This window comes from Pseudonaja textilis, chromosome Z, assembly GCF_049901715.1.
Source record: "Pseudonaja textilis isolate UNSWEBS1 chromosome Z, rPseTex1.2, whole genome shotgun sequence".
NCBI lineage: Eukaryota > Metazoa > Chordata > Lepidosauria > Squamata > Elapidae > Pseudonaja > Pseudonaja textilis.
Window position 1 is genome coordinate 85,589,913 of NC_142008.1, and position 17,178 is coordinate 85,607,090.

At 38.2% G+C, this 17,178-nt stretch overlaps 1 protein-coding gene across 1 annotated transcript; it reads left to right on the forward strand.

Moving 5' to 3' along the window:
- Positions 1-3,358: 3,358 nt before the first annotated feature.
- RAMP2 (receptor activity modifying protein 2) lies at positions 3,359-15,101 on the forward strand. The gene is made up of 4 exons (XM_026717311.2): positions 3,359-3,639; positions 6,201-6,299; positions 8,181-8,283; positions 12,644-15,101. Exons 1-4 carry the CDS (start codon positions 3,564-3,566, stop codon positions 12,897-12,899), a joined length of 534 nt encoding a protein of 177 aa, XP_026573096.1. The 5' UTR covers positions 3,359-3,563; the 3' UTR covers positions 12,900-15,101.
- The last annotated feature ends 2,077 nt before the right edge of the window (positions 15,102-17,178 follow it).

Sequence of the window (17,178 nt, forward strand, 5' to 3'; positions counted from 1 at the left end):
TTCTACTGTATGGGATCTATTCAAAACTAATATATATGAAAATAGTTTTAGAAAAATGTCATCATCACCATCATTATCACTATGATATATCCATGAGGAAGCTAAAGACGAAAGTAAGCAGTGCTCAGGAGTAATACTCAATCCAGGAGCATTTTAGACAACATAGTCTACATAGCGAATACAGAAAAACAGAAGTGGAAGCAGCCATTATAGTCTATATAATTTGACTCCCTATTCATTGCAAGAATCACAGTTCAAGCAATCATACCTGTTGGTTCTCCAGCATTGAACTCATGTGACTAAAAGAATCTGATCTTCTCCCTCAATCAGTGGTTGTTAATTGGTTGTTATACACACATGCATACAGAACTGGTTTTCCATGGAGTGTTATTAATTATTATCACAAATATATAATATTTGAAGAAACCCCTTCAATATAAAGCTGCTTGAGTGAGCAAAGTTCCCTGAGAGCCTTTAGGGGCTTATTTTCCATGGATGCCATACTAACATGAGTAACTTGTGGCTTTAAGTGTATTGAATATTTATAAAAACAAAGGAACTTTAAACTATTAATGAGGAAATGCTAATTTCAAAATAAATCTTCGTTATTGCATTATAATTCTGGAGAGGGACAGTGGGGAGTTTGTTGAGTTGCTATGATAGGAGAGCATCATGTCTCTTCTTAATTTTTTTATGGTACAGCAAACCACTAAAATATTAGGAAATGAAAGTGAACTGATATGGTAATATCTGGCCATTGGTATCAGATGCTAGGCCCAATACACTCTGGAGAACTGGCAGTGTTTTTTTCTCCTGCAGATACAGGACATAGTGCTGTTGGTGTTAGAAGTCTATGATTGATGGCTGGTTTACAGGATCTAAGAAAAGAATTACGAAGGTGGCAATTGTTCCTCTAATCAGGGGATAAGTCTGGGTTACAGATTTCATGGTTGAGCCAGACCTGCAAAGGAGACAAATAAATTATTTTATCAGGCAACAGGGTCTAACTCTTGAAGCAGATACAACATGGCTTGGATTAATTCTGATATACACTTAAGGGTGGAGGAATGCCCAGATGGGTGGAGATGTTGTTCAAATTATTGGAACGTTATCTTGACATGCAGCCTTTTTGTATCAAAATGGGAAGATCATGTATTTTGTTGGAGTCAACAATCAACAGCTGGGCTAAAGGTATCCAGGATTTGGGATGAAAAAAAAATCATTAAAAAAGTCAGAAGAAAGCCAAAAAGATTCTCATTGGTTCTTGACCAAACTATCAACTTATAAAGACGGTTCATTATCCCAATATGAAATAAAACTTTAAAATCATGGGAGTCAAAGCCCAGCATATTTGGAAAGAACTGTGATGAAATAGGTGGCTTATGTATATTAATGTTAATTCAAAAAGGAATTATTAGTTGATTAGTCATTGTTTCTGTATGTGATGTTTTATAGTGAATAAAGTTTTGAACACTCAAAACAAGTGTTCTTAAATCAAGGTTTGCTTGGCTATTTCTAGAAATATGAATTCTAAAAATTCATGTGCTTTTATTTCAGTAACTCATTCTCTCCCCCCCCCCCTCTCTCTCACACACACTGATTTCCAAGTATCTATTTAAAGGAGCTCTGTCAAAAAGTATAAGGAAAATCCTCTGTCAAGATAATCCTAGAGAACTGTTTCTAGCTGACACAGATCTTGCCAGGCTGTAGAAACCAATAGGACCTGGGAACAAATAAGTTTATATGTTAAAGTTGCCCCAGAGAAAAATACTGGGATAGTATATGCCAAGATATATTACTTCAGTTATAAAACACAGAGCTAAGATTTCTGTGATTTATACCTGCTTTTGCTCACCACCACCAATAACAACAATATTCATTAATTTTGCTATAAGCAGTTTTGTTTTTAAACCATATAAGCATTACAGAAATAAAATGTAATCAACTGGTGCTGTTTTCATGATAAACTTGTTACTTGGAAATAAGGATCATATTGTAGAAAAGGAAAAAAATTTTTTTAAAAAATAAATAAGACTAATGAAATACAGTCTATATGGGATAGACAGCATCACCCCGAGATGGATTCTTAAATGGCTGACTAACTGCACTCAACTTGTACCCCTGGTGGAACTACCTCTACGCAGAGGGAAGACAGCAGTGAAGTACCTTAAGGTTCTCTCTGCTGTCCTCAAAATCTTCATAAATGATTTAGACATTAAATTCATTAAATTTGCAGATGACACCAAGCTGGGGGGAATAACCAACACTTTAGGAGATAAGCTCAAAATCAAAAAGGGTCTTGATAGACTTGAATACTGATGAAATGCAATTCTGTGGTGAGAAAATGAAGGCCTTATATTTAGGCATCCCCGCCACTACTGCTGCTCCACCGCTTATATTTAGGCATCCCCGCCACTACTGCTGCTCCACCGCTGCTGGCACTGTTGCCAGTCCATGGAGCCAGAAAGGTTGGGGACCACTATCCATTTAAATATGAATCAGCAGTGTGTTGCAACTACCAAAAAAATCAATGCATCTTAGGTTGCATCAACAGAAGGATAACATCAAGATCACGTTAAGTGTTCATACTGCTTTATACTACACTGGCAAGACCATACTTGGAATACTGCATCCAGTTTTGATCACCATGATACAAAAAAGATGTTGAGGTGTTTTGCTGTTCTGAAATTGTTTATTTTATAGATTAAGGCCACTCTGAGTCTGAAGTTGTTCAGTAAATCATTATACAAGTGAGCATTTCATCATACTGTTATGTATTTATGCCAAAATACTCAAATGGCTACCATATAACATCTTTCCCCCACCCTCTACCAGTTGTTAGATATATATAGAGAGAGAGAGAGGAAAGAGAGGGAAGGAGGGAGAGAGAGAGAGAGAGAGAGAGAGGGAGGGAGAGGGGGGAGGGAGGGAGAGACCATCGCTTCCTCACCCCACCCCTTTCCTGAGCTGGATTCATTCCTTTTCCTTGGTCTTAATGTTTAAGATCGGAGCACATTTTTGCAGTTTTTCTCTGTGGCATATTTTAATTCTTGCTAATACATAAGTTAGTTGAGCAGTGCAGATGTTAACACTGCCTTAGGGCTGTCTGTCCCGGGTCTGGTTTTGCATAGGGAGAGAGGCAGTGTCTGCTTCCAACAGCTTGACGTTCCCTGCTCTTCCCTCTGCCCCGATTGCCCATTTGGAGCTTTCTCTTGGATTTCACAACCAAGTTGACTGAGTGAATAAAAAAATTGCCAAGTTGAGGCACCCTGGGCCTTGTAAAGCTGCAGGGCTGTGAACGGCACTCTGTTGCTGGCAGGCAGGGTGACCTGAGATGGCCGTCCCCGGGTTACAGAGGTTCTGGTAATTCTGAATGGGTGGGGAACTGGAAAGGAGAAGTTAGTCTTACTGAAGCAAAGCCCCCGGGAGCAGGGCTTGCTCCTGAATCTCATTTTTCACATGTCTCCTGCACTCTCACTACTAGCCCCGTAAGAGGAAAGGAGGTGCTTCCTGTTATTCTGATTCAAATCTCAAGCTGGTGACAGGACAGAAGCAGACTGCCTATGCCTCAGAGTGGCAGGCTGTACAAGATGGATGGCCATGCTCTGCTCTTGAGACTACTTCTGCTGATTTCCACAGGTAAGTGGTTCTCCAGGTTCGGTAAGATATGGCGCAGGATGCTTGGGTCAGTGAGGTACTGGAGAGCTCATAGTAGCTTTAGTCTCTGGACTGGCAAGAAAAATGAGGGTCCTCACCCAGGCAGTTCATCTCAGACAGATTGGAAGGACATTTTAGGGAATACTGAGGGGATGATTCGACTTTGGAATCCAAGGCTCAGATCTTTCTGTGATCCTGCTTCTTACGTGAAAGAGGTCCGTAACATAGGCCTTGCCTTGCCTTCTGCTCTCTGCATGTGCCCCACCCAACTTATTTAATTATTTCTCCATTGTTTTCCCTGATTCCACATCATCAGTATTTTTTTTCCTGCCTCAAAGAACCAATGAGGTTATTTTACAGATATAAAATCCTAAGGTTTGAGATGCGCTCTTGCCCCTCCCTTCAGGTTTGCTTATACTCCTCCATTCCTCCACAGGAAGAATGCCAGCCTTTGATAGGCCAAACTTCTCTGTATCCAAATTGTATGAAGCCTTTGGCAGAATTTGTGATGCCACTTGCATTCTGACCCTGGCTGAAGTGGGAATGAACCAGAGTGTCTCGTGAAATACTTGTGGCTCTTTCTTCTTCTTCTTCCTTTCTTTTTGTTTGCAATTATTTCAGAGAAGAAATGAAAGAAATAGTTAGTTTGTTTTAGTGTAGCATGGAGACATACATGGAAGGCTACATTGGTTTCCTGTTAAAAATGATTTTGACATTGTGCAGGAGAGATACACTTTCCTACATACGGGTGTGAAGGGATAAAGGACCTCTGTTGTTGGCCAGATCCATTTACTGATTCTCCTAATTCTTCTTAGAGATCAACCTATGGGATCCAAACTACAGTTTGTCAAAAGTAGAGACCAGATGTATTTTGCTTATAGATCTGATATATTCAGAATGGCACAAAGAAGTAATCCAAATGATATGCTTCATGGTTTCAAATCTGACAACTGCTACATGTTACTGTGGGGAGAATGTAAAAAACAGCAAATAAATACCTTTTAGAGAGTTGTGCAGAACCTCAACACAAGATCTTGCTTTTCATTATAGCAATTCCTCGAACACAGAGAAGTTGTATATGTCTCACTGGGGCAAAAATCAGTGGGTTAGGTAATATGGAACAAAGCAAACTATTTTGTCCCACTGACAAAGTTTCCAAACCCAGAGTCAGGTATGTCTTTATTAGGACAAATATGTCAAAAATCATAGCAAATAAGTTCAATGTTTTAAAATGTATGTTAAGGACAATATGGTCAGAGGCTTAAAAAGATTGGAGAAGTGCATACAACATATAGAATGCTAGTTACACCTTATTTTTTGGGAGGTGGGGGAACCCCTTAATTTTTGAAAACCTACTTTATTCGATTCTGCATCTCCTCCTCTACTTTACTATATGATCCAACAATGCATGCTTCAAAGAATCAATATTAAATGTGCTTTTTGTCCCATTTTCCTTTCCCCACTTTTTGTAGCCTTATTTTAATTAGTTAAGTCTTGGAAAACTGGACATATTTATGTCTATGTTGGGCTATTTGTAATGAAGATATTGACTGAGGATTTGAAGTTAAAATCATACAATGACATCCAACAGCACAAAGCAAATTAAGGTAAAGGCTATCTCAGGTAGAGAAGAGAGGATGGTTATAGTTAATGTTTTCTCTGGGGTGGGATTCTGCTCCCCATTATTATTTAATTTTATGAAACTTCTCCTTTGGTAACACTGATTTGCAAACTAGGGCATTCAAAACCTTTGCTAGACCAATACTTGAATTCAGCTCTGCTGTCTGAAATCCGCACTGTATAACAGCCATAAATGCAATTGAGCGAGTCCAGAAGTATTTTACCAGAAGAGTACTACATTCCTCTGTTTGCAACAAAATACCCTACAGCACCAGACTTGAGATTCTAGGCTTAGACAATTTTGAACTACGCCGACTAAGATTGGATTTAAGCATAGTACATAAAATCATATGTTACAATATCTTACCAATTAATGAATATTTCAGATTTAACCACAACAACACAAGAGCACACAACAGATATAAACTAAATGTAAACCACTCCAAACTCAGTTGTAGGAAGTATGATTTCAGCAACAGAGTGGTCAATGTCTGGAACTCACTATCTGATTCTGTTGTCACCTACTCAAACCCCCTCAAACTAACCTCTATTGACCTCACCCCATTCCTAAGAGGTCTGTAAGGGGTGTGCAGAAGCGCACAATCATGCCTACCGTCCCTGTCCTATTGTCCCCAATTATTAGTTCCTATTTCTTGTATTTAAACTTATGTTTATTCTTGTTTCTGCTGTACTGTAAGCTTTTAACAAATAAAAATAAATAAATACAATTATTACCCCAACTGAAAATTCCAAACTTGTTTCTGATTTTGCCCTTAACTTGTCTTAACTTTTTAATAAAATTTTCTGCTTCCCATCCCCAGTGGTTTCAGTAAGTCTGGACTTCTCCTTAATTCTAAATTTCTCATAGTTAGAATTTTTCCTGAGGTTATTTTTACATCGTCTCCATTTTCTCTCAATTGTAGTGGCTATTACAATTCATGGTTATTCTGGGACAACAGTACCTCCCCAAAATGGTACCTTCTCTTTCAAAAGTCTAAATCTTACACTTCAGGAAATTAAAGGTAAGCTACAAATGAAATGGGATGAATTGATGCTAAAAAATTGGTTTAAAGGTTTTCTTATAGTGCTAGAATCCAGGTTTATCCCATGACATAGAATGGAGGAAGAAATGAATCTTATTTGGATAGCTTTGCTTATTTTAGATAGCAGAGGGCTGAACTAAGAAATCTGCACCTATAAAATGTGGCAATGGGCACTGATCTGAAAAACTTTTGGAAAGATTAAGAAGGATGAAACTTTAAATAGCTATTAATCATGACACGTTATTTATCCTGGCAAGTTTCTTTTTTCCCCTCCAAGATCAGAAGCAACATGCCAATGATTGGGGGCTGGGGGCTGTCAGATTCTATATGGGGTTTTTTTTGTCTTAGAAAAACAGGATGCTGGGCTAGATAGGCCTTTAATTTAATGGACCCTTCTGATAAATTGCCAATTTTGATGGGAAATCTGCTAATATCTTAGTATCTTAATGTTAAAACAAAAAAAAATTTTTTCAGAGAAACCATGGGTTTACCCATGTAGTTAATTTGTGTTGATTTGCTTCTTCCTTCTTTCATGTCCAGAAACTGATAATACTGAATTTTATTTCAGTGCTTAGGAATATATTCTATTCTACCTGGAGAAAAGCACATCCATTTAGAAAGCATATGGCAGTGAATAGCTTGTGCAGTTCTAGACCCTAAAAAAAGAATGAGTAGGGTTGTTCAAGAGAAATGAACTGATCCTGCCAGAGTAGTTTTTAACATCTGCCACCTGTAATAGTCCTCACATTGTACCTAATGAGGGGGAAGTATTTACACAATACACTGGGAACTTGAAAATTTGCAAATGTCTTCACATATCATTATTTCTTTTTATAAAGTACTTTTAATTAATTGAGACAATTTGCCCCCCAACAATGGGCGTGTTAATTTCTTTCTTAGAACCTACAGGAATTTAAAGCTGATAGAGCCTCTCTAAGATGCAAACAAAGTGTCTTTGAATTTTGAGATTATACTTTTATTCTTGAAATATTTGTTGCTATGAAATACTCTTAAAATGAAGGAATGAGAAAATATTGATGCCCACCCTCCGAGGCCTCTGCAAAAGGCAATTGATAAAAGCAGAACTATACTGAGGCAATGCTAGTTCTACCCCTTGTACACCCCTTGTCAAGGACACATATATAAAAGAGACAGTTTGTGTCACAATAGTACAATGATGAGGTTGGCAGTGCTGTTCTCAAAAAAGATTACTTGGAAACTGGCAACCAAATAAAGGGGAAAATCTGATGCTAGATTTCTCCCAATGTCAGAGTTTTTCCTCAAAATATTGTTCCTATGATCCCTTGAATCCCAAACCAGAGAGTTATTTCCTCAAGAATTCTTTACAACAAGGGATTCCATCATCATTCTTTTCCTTCTTTACCATAATTGTTACAATCATCCAAACTTTTTCCGTCTGGAATAATTGTCTTTGGTAGAGTCCAGTTGCAGCTCCATTCCTCTCCTTTCTGGTAATCTTGGGGAAATCTGAAACTTTTACAAATGTATTGCCTAAGGTCATTTTGAAAGCTTAAATTAAAATTGAAAAGATATATTGAAAAAAGATATGCACAATTAGTTTGCTTCCAACTGCTTTGTAGAAATGTGCTGTCTGATGAAATAAAGTAATAAATAGCCTTCAATGTTTGTAAAGAGAGGTCTGTAATTCTTCTTGCCTGAGTCAAATCAGAAGGGGAACTTGGTGATTGTTTGTTAGTTTTGATTGGGAATAGATCAGAATTTCTACTAAACACCTTTCTCAGTTCCTCAGAGGCTTCTAGCAGTAGATGATCCAGGTAGATTTCTTTCTATCTCACACCTCAGAGTAATTTCTTATATTTTATTTCTTTTCCATTCTAGATTTGATATACCAATACCGTACCAGTCAGTGTTGGGATTTGTTTACTGAGCAGATGGCCAATATCAGCAAAACATATTGGTGTGATTGGAAGACTATTCGCAGGTATTGCAGAGTTTCACCTTTTACTGACCATGGGAAAGGGTAGGCTTACGATCTAAATGAGGAAGAAGGTTGCATGATTTTACCATAATAAACTTTCATATTATTTGTATCAGAAGAACATGAAGATACTTTCTTAAATTATATTGTAGAGATAATCCTCATTTAACAACAGCCTTGATTAGCAGCCATTCCCATTTGTTAGAGTGATGATAATGTAACTTTATGACCATTTGTCACATTTATGACCTTCACAGGTCAAGGAAAGTTTTAAAAAGTTGAAGTGAGATCATAAGCACAGTCATAGTTTCACTTGGCAACCATTTCACTTAATGGCCAAATTTCCAATCCCAGTTATAATCATGAAACATGCACTACCTTCTATGTATTATATTTTCTAATTTCAGATATTTATATGCTATTTTTTTGTAAGCAAGTCAGTCATTTCAGAATTAATTTGTGGCATTCAGACTGAATTAATCATAATTAGGTTTAACTGAAATTAGTGAGATTAGGTAGCATGCAATAATGAAATGTGAGAATGACCTTGGAAAACGAGGGAAAGAAGTGCTGCTTAGGGAACCATCAGATAAAAGGGAGAGGAGTCCACAGCTGAGCAACAGACAGCGAAGGAATCATATAAAAGATCTATCCTACCTAATCCAGCAGTAAAAAAAAAAAGACAGTGGGAAATATGTACTTTCAGACTTGGACGATTATGTTAATATAGTATCGCAATAAAGAATTCATCTGTTCATATTTCCTGTCTGGTCTACATGGGAAGCTGACACCTGTCTTGTCCATTTTTTGTCCTGGTCTCACAGGTATTTTTGGCCATCTCTGTTCTATTCAAAATGAGTGGTAAAAAGGATTTTTTTCTAAGAATAAGCCAAACCTATCCAGGTCTGTCTCCTTTTTGGTAAAAGATTAGTTTGTACCAAACTAATCTAACTGAATACATTCAGACTTAGAAAGATTCTGTTATAATGCTTGTTAGAATAAAAATAGTGGGGATTAAAAATTGGAATTTTAATAGGTTGTGTTCTGTTTGTATCTTTTCATCTTTTGCTGAAGAAAAGATGAAATGTTGGATTCTAAAATAATTTTAATGGCAGTTGAAGTACCTACTATAGAGTAGCTTACTATCTGACTCATGAGGCTGAAGTTTACTGCAGTATTTTACTGCTTACTTTTAATAGTTTACTGTATTTTTTCCTTGGGATGCTCCCCCTTTCTTGGGTTGATTCCTCAAGACCAAAAGAACTAACCATGTTTTCATTATTTTGAAAACTATAATCCTAAAATGTAACAGGGGCTTACAATATAGAGCAAGTATAACTGTAGGTCCTGTGACATTGGGTAAAACAAAATAATAACCACATTTTCTGGCCAGTAAGTATGTGGAGACAAAAAAAAGAAATTGCAAGCTGAAGTTCTGAATTTTGATATTGAAATCTGAATATTTTAGAAATATTTCTTTAAAACTCACAAAAAAGCTGCCCTGATTCATATTAAAAACATAAGCAATATCATTTCTATTAAATATTGTCATCTTGTTGGACCTGGGATCATGCATTCTCTATGACAGCAGCTGCCCTATGGAACAGCACCACTCTGGAGATTTGAATGGCGCTAACCTTGTTAGTTTTTTTTAAGGATTGAAGACCTGGCTGCTCTCCCAGGCGTTTGGGCTGGATGCTTAAGTTAGCATTGCTGGCTAATGCTAGTTGATGTACAGAGCAGAGGGCTTTGAAGGCAAGAGGAAGACCTGCTACCAAGCCAATACTCAGATAAAAGGCGCTGAGTTTGGGCCAAGAAAATAACTTGAGAAATTGTTCCTCCCTAGTTCATGTACAGATAAAGGGAGGGAGAGACAAGTACATTCAGACTTAGAAAGATCCTTTTATTATACTTGCTAGAATAAAAATAGTACCAATGTTGGGATTTTGAATGGGTTGTGCTGTATTTGTAACTTTTAACATATTTTTGTTAACAGTATGTTTCCCAAAATAACTTTTGTGAGATGGGAGGCTACATAAATTGTTTAAATAAATAAATATATATTTAAAACATTCCCAAAAACCTGTACACCGTGGATGCATACATTTTTGATCATAAGATATTTGATCACATTAGATGGGAAAAATATGAAAACAAAAGATGTATTATTATTGAAAGTCCCAATGCCTTTTGAAGAAATATGAAGAAATACACAGATCATTCCTCCTCATTTCCCATACTTGATTGGTATGTTTTCTTGTTTTTTACATTCGATAAGAGAACATGTATAGGCACGGGGTCTACACGCCTGTATATGTTCACTCATGTGCATGCAATTATTTCTCATTCTCTAATTTTGGAGAGTAGGTCTAAATCAGTGGTTCCCAAAGTGGACGGTACCGCCCTCTGGGAGGCAATGGGATGCCTTGGGGGGGTGCTGAAAGCAGGGGGGCGCTAGGAGGCGGCAGGGGGGCGCTGGAGGTGAGCGGCAGGGCATAATTCAGGGGTGAAAAAAAAATCCCACCGCCGCTGCGCTTGAAGCAAGGCCCTGCAGGATCATCCCATTGACTTGCACGCTCTGGTACAAGGAGCTCCGCCCCGAACGCAGCATTGAGAAAGAAGAGCAAAGCCAGAGTAGCTTTGCTCTTCTTTTTCAAATATCCCACTGCCGCCGTATTTGGGGTGGTGGGGCGTCGCCCCGAACGCAGCGTTGGGAACAGGAGAGCAAAGCCAGAGTGGTTTTGCTCTCCTTTTCAAACATCCTGCCATCGCCGCGTTCCACCCCATTGAGCCCCTTGCACTGGAGGTACCTGCCCCGAGCAAGTCTGAACGGAGCTGTGCACGAAGTCAATGGGGTGAGCCTGAGAGAGGGAAAGAGAGAAGAGAGAGAGAGAGAGAGAGAAAGAGAGAAGGAAGAAGAGGAAGAGAAAAGGGAAAGAAAGAAAAAGGGACAAAGAAAGAGGGGGGATGAAAGGAAGGGACAGAAAGAAAAAGAAATAAAGAAGGAGGGAGGGAGGGAGAAGAAAGATAATGAGATATCTCTTCTAGTCCAATCACCTGCTCCAGCAGGATTAGAAGGGAGTGTGTGTGTGTGTGTTCTCGTAATTTACCAATACATTTTGGTTTTGCCTTCTTCAGAATTGGCACTGTAATACATTGGGGAAAAGTAAAATTTTAGGGTGGAGATCTTGTCCAATGGATCCTGTTTAAAGCCTCAACAAAATGTGAGAGCTTCCTGATAGTCTTGGCCTTGTTTCGTCCACAAAACCTTTAATTAATAGAAGCCAAAGATGTTTCAATGTGCTGGCGAAGATGCTGGCAAAGATGTCTCAGTGTGGAAAAGGGCCTCTAAACTAGGCCTCCTTTCAGTCTGATGCATCAGGTCTCTCTCTCCACCCCCAATCCCCTCCTCCCCCCTCCATCCCTCCATGCCACCCCCTTTCTTTGTCCCTTTTTCTTTCTTTCCCTTTTTCTTTTCTTCCTTCTCTCTTTCTCTCTTTTCTCTCTCTCTCTTTCCCTCTCCCAGGCTCACCCCATTGATTTGGTGCACTGCTCTGCTTGGACTTGCTTGGGCAGGTCCCTTCAGTGCAGTGGGCGCAGTGGGGTGGACCTGCGGGGCCGGTACCTAGAATGCGGCAGTGCCGGCATGTTTGAAAAGTAGAGCAAAGCCAGAGGTCGGTAATTTTTGCTGCAAAGAATCACAAAAGCTGGGTTGTGCACAAGAAGGGACACACATGTCAATGCAATTCAGCAACATAAAATAAAGAAATACAAATAAAATAAATCAATAAGAATTGGCAAAGCATCTCTGATTACATTTTATTCATTACTAGAATCTAATCAGAGATGCTTTGCCGGTTCTAGTCCAATGACCTGCTCCAGCAGGGTTGGAAGGGAGTATGTGTATATGTGTGTGCATGGCTGTCAAAACTCCAAAAACAGGTCAAGTAGTTCTGGGGAGGCCAGTCATAAATTAGAACAGTTGCTAAGCAACCGGCCATTAAGTAAGGACCATTTGTATTTGGTTTGCCAGTCACCCAACCACACTCACCCAGTCATGTGACTAGCAAGCCACACCACCAGTCACATGACCAGCAAGCCACACCCATCCAGTCATGTGACCAGCAAGCTATGCCCACCCAAACACGTTACCAGCAAACCACACCCTCAAATTAGGCCACGCCCATAGAAATTTGAATCCCGCCCCTGGTTGGGGGTCATAGAGGATGAGTTTGTAGCACCAAGTGGGAGGTGGACTGAAAAAGTTTGGGAACCACTGGTCTAAATGGACCAACTTTTTTTCTGAGTATCTTGCTTATGCTACTAATTGTTTTGTTTCCTTGATTCTTGATTATCTTTATAGGCCATATAGTCACCTGAGAAAATGCCTCGAAAATGAAGCTGATAAACTGGACCTTAACTACCCCAATTCCATGGCTGAGGAATACATCATCATCAGCCACCATAACTACTTCTTCAATTGTACCTTGCAGAGTCAACCTCTCCAGGACCCTCCTGAAAATATTTTGCTGGCTCTCATCATGACCCCCATCTGCATTATTCCTTTCTTGGTTGCTCTTGTTGTGTTGAAGAGCAAAGATGGTGAGATGCAATTGTGAGTCCCAATCTTTATGAGGTGATGTCCCAATCTTTATGAGGTGATGGTCAAAGCAGTGTATTTACAACATTCAATTATGAAATTCACCCTAAACCAGTCTAAGAACATTATCTAGCATGAGCCATTGCCCTGGAGACTATTGATTGAAGTGCTGTATGAGGGCACTTTGTACTAAAAGAAAGGTCATAGAAAGAACAAAACCAAACTCCATCACCAAAGCAAATGCTGATGTACGTATGCCTCAGTTATAATCTGATTTAACATTACTGCCTATTTTATTCCAAACAGATTATGGGAACTATAGATAAATTGGGTTATTGAAAATTCTTAGTGAGAACTCCCTAGACTCTTTACAGAATCATTTATTGTGAGACACTACGGCAGTGAAAAATTTTAGGTTGATAGAGATAGGTCAAATATACTGTATATGAATGTTTTTTCCGTTAGAAAGAAAATGGTAAGTGCCCATGTGCCCTTTTTTTTACAAACTGATATATTTGTCTTTCCACCCAAACTCTCATCCAACACTTACAAATGACAGATGGTAATGCCCTATAAAATAGGGTGTTTTCACATAGGCAAAGTGTTAGGATATGTCCCTTGTCTTTCTCCCTCTATGGGCAAGCTCTGGCTATCCCAAATGTGGACTTCTTTTTGTAAGTAATCTAGGCTAACTGGAGATGAAATGGCATCTTCCCTCACTGTCCTCTTTTCAGTTACAAGTTTCACTTACTCTACTTACTTTGACCCAAACATTTGCTCAATGTGCAGATGCAGATGTCCAAGATAACACCATGGGATTACATAAAGCTGCATTTCTCTCCTTCAGTAAGATGGAATCGAAAGAAAATAGCAAAAATATATGCTAAATGGATCAAGAAAACAAACCGAAAGTTTAGGGACATTCATAACAAAAGTTAATTAAATAGTGAACAAATAGTAGAAATGACAGCCTAGAAGAGTTCAACATGGTCACATTTTGGCCTATTGTGTGATACTCTTGTAACTATTTTAAAAATACAATGCAATTACCTTTTTCTAGTAGCATAGTGCTATTGAGACGAAATAGAGGTATTGGCTCTTTCACTATTAACTTCTTCCTCCTTGCATCCTCTTACTTTTTTCTCTCCAACATTTTACTGGCAACATTGGTTTTAACAAACCCCAACAGCATAATACTAGTGCCTGACCATGGCACTCTAACATAAACTCTAAAAAAGGAATCTGCAACCTTAAACACTTGAAGAGCCATTTGGATCCATTTCCCACAGAAAAGAAAGCACTGGGAGCCAATAATTTAAGAACTGGTGTGACTGGATGGGTGTGGCCAACTCAACATCACTCACTCCCACCCAATCACCTCCTGCTCTGGAATATGGAGTGAGTCTCCATCCCCCGCCATCACTCTTGCCTTCTCAGGCCAGGCGAGGAGTGATGGGGAGGGGAGGGGCCAGCCAGTGGTGGGATCAGCTGACAGGGAGCCACATGTGGCTCCAGAGCAGCAAGTTGCCAATCCCGGCTCTAGAAGCTATACACTTTTTCATAAAAGCAACTTCCTTTCCATTATGTGTACTGCAAAGGAACATGTTTAGATCAGCTAAAAAGATATGTTCAATATTTTTGGGGGATTGAAGATGTAAGAAATAACTTCTACGGTTCTTCAATGCCTTATTTTTCACCTTGATAACCTCTGTAGTGATTCCTTTTTTGAAGAGTTCTCAAGTTGAAATATCCTGGTCCCCAAATGAGTGACATGCAGAAATTACTGAAGTAGAACAACAGATACAACAGATCAGCAGATGGATAAACTGGGCAGTTTTACTAGACATTCATTCATTTATCATGATTGTTTTCCTGGGACACATATAGTTGTCTTCATTCATGTTTTCTTAGAAGTAAACATTTGATTATTCTTTTTGTGTAGCTTTTTTCTTTCGGTGTTCATAATACTATGTATGATAAAGAAATGAAAACTGAAAGGAAATAACTAATTAAAATTGATCTCAATGTCAGAAAATGTTTCCATGTCATGTTACAGATACCCTATAATTGAAACTGCAGAAAAACCACTGATTTTAAGTAGTTTTATTTTGCATTTAGTCAGGAGTTGCTAATAAGTTTTCTTTCTGTATAATCCTTTCATTGGGAATAATTTCTCTTTTTGTGCTTCAAATGGTAATAAAAATTATGGTATTCTGTTAAAGTCTCTTTGTCTTAAAAAGTGCTTTCTTATTACGGCAATGTATTCACTTTAGTCTAGTTTTGTTCTTTTTCATTTTGTATACCATCTCAAGCATCTGAGGGACGGTGCAGTGATTTATTAATATTTCAGATAAAATAAACATAGAATATATTAGAGTACTGCTTGATTTTCATTGCGACTAATGTTTTAATTAAATAGAAAAGTAACATTTTCAGGCCACCCATCCCACAACAATGATTCTGAGCTGTGTACAATGTTTAAAATCCAACAATTAAACCAATAATCCGCGTATGACATAAATGACATTTTCTAATCATATCAATAAAGGGGCTTGTCCTATCTCCTGTTCCAATGCCCTGGAGAAAGGCCAATTTTGTTAGGAATATCTATATTTCGGGGGGGAAGCTTTTGCACAAGACATTGTTTAACAGAAGGGACACAAATCACGCCCTCTCCCTTAGGAGCATGCCCTCTTTGGGGTTGAGCAGAAACAACGAAAGAAAGGCAATCTTGTAAATGTGCAGTTCACAGAGTAGCAATGTTGCATGGTTTAGCATGAGATGCCAAAAGCTGCCTGTGTAGAAATTAACATGTGCATGAAATTATGATTGCAAGCAACTAGTAACTACTACACATATTTCAGTATATGTATCACATAATTTCTATATCTTGTACCAATCTAGAGGCTAAATGCCAAATTTTGTATCACTTGCGACTGTTAAATGCTTTTCAGGGAGGTTCCACATAAAGCACATTGCACTTAATTCAGGGCATAACTGAGATATTAATAATGTTTGACTAAATCAAGGGTATAGCTACCAAGATAGATTCAAATGTCATTTTTTGTATAGTTGTGCTATGTAGCCAATGACTGCTGAGGTCAAGAGATAGTGAGAAAGTGAACCTATTTTTCCAGGGAAAGTGGAACCTCATCCAGAATAGGTTAAATCCCAGTTACCAATTCTATTTTCTATAAAAGCTGTTCTATTTTCATTGGATCTAATTTCAGCTTGGTCTCTTTCATCCAGTCCATTATCAAACTTAGGTACATTAAACTCAGGAACATTAAAGTTAGATAGCAAAAAGCAGGAGAGTTTAGTAACCCAGGCCAAAGCTGTAAATAGTCTACATGGTTTAATATAGATGCGGAACAGTATAGGGCATATAAGGTATACATAGATATTATAAATTAAATAGTCCCCCAGCACTAACGTACGAACATACTGCAATAGGAACCATTGCAAAACAATCTCATGATGCCCAGCCCTAGCAGATAAACAAAAACAGTTCCATAATCAATGGGACGGAGCATTTCCCCCAGGCTAAACCTTGTTTATGTACCATTCATATCTGTTTCAGACAGCTCAGTTATGCTTAGTCCTCAAATGCAACTGCTGTCTCACTCACCTTGATACATAATCTTTATTTAGGAATTAATTTACTTAGCAGAAGGTTCCTAGACATAGCTCGGCAAGATTATTTTTTATTATTATTTCAGAGAAGAAATCATATACACGCCAGAGTTTTGTCTACTGAAGTATACAGAATCAAGGCCTTCTAGAGGTTTGTGTGTTCTAATCTTCACCCACCTGTCTTTTTAAGTCAGCAGTTATTTGGCCATTATCGTGATGACCTTGGAAGGTACCTGATCTGTGTAGGCATAATGTGTCCTCACCTGACAACAACAGGTTCCTACTTGACCAGCTTCAATCCTTTTTATTATTCGCTATTGTTAAAGAAAATGTACCATAATTACTAAAATGTTGTCACCCAATCCCAATATCAATGAAGTCATTAGTTTAATTGGTAGAGAGATTACAAAATTTATTTTTCATTGGAGGAGGTTCTAGTACCATAGATTTTTGCTATTCAGAGGATTCACTGAATATAATTTTGAACAAAATAAAAAGTTAATTTTATGCATGGGTTCCTAGGCACTTATGATATAATTACATGAAAATCCCCTAACATAGCAAATAAAACTTTTTTTTTTTGCTTTTGACTATGTACTTTGTATAAGCCCTGCACTAGTCAAATGAATATAATATGTAGTATAAATTACCTTAATAATTCCCTA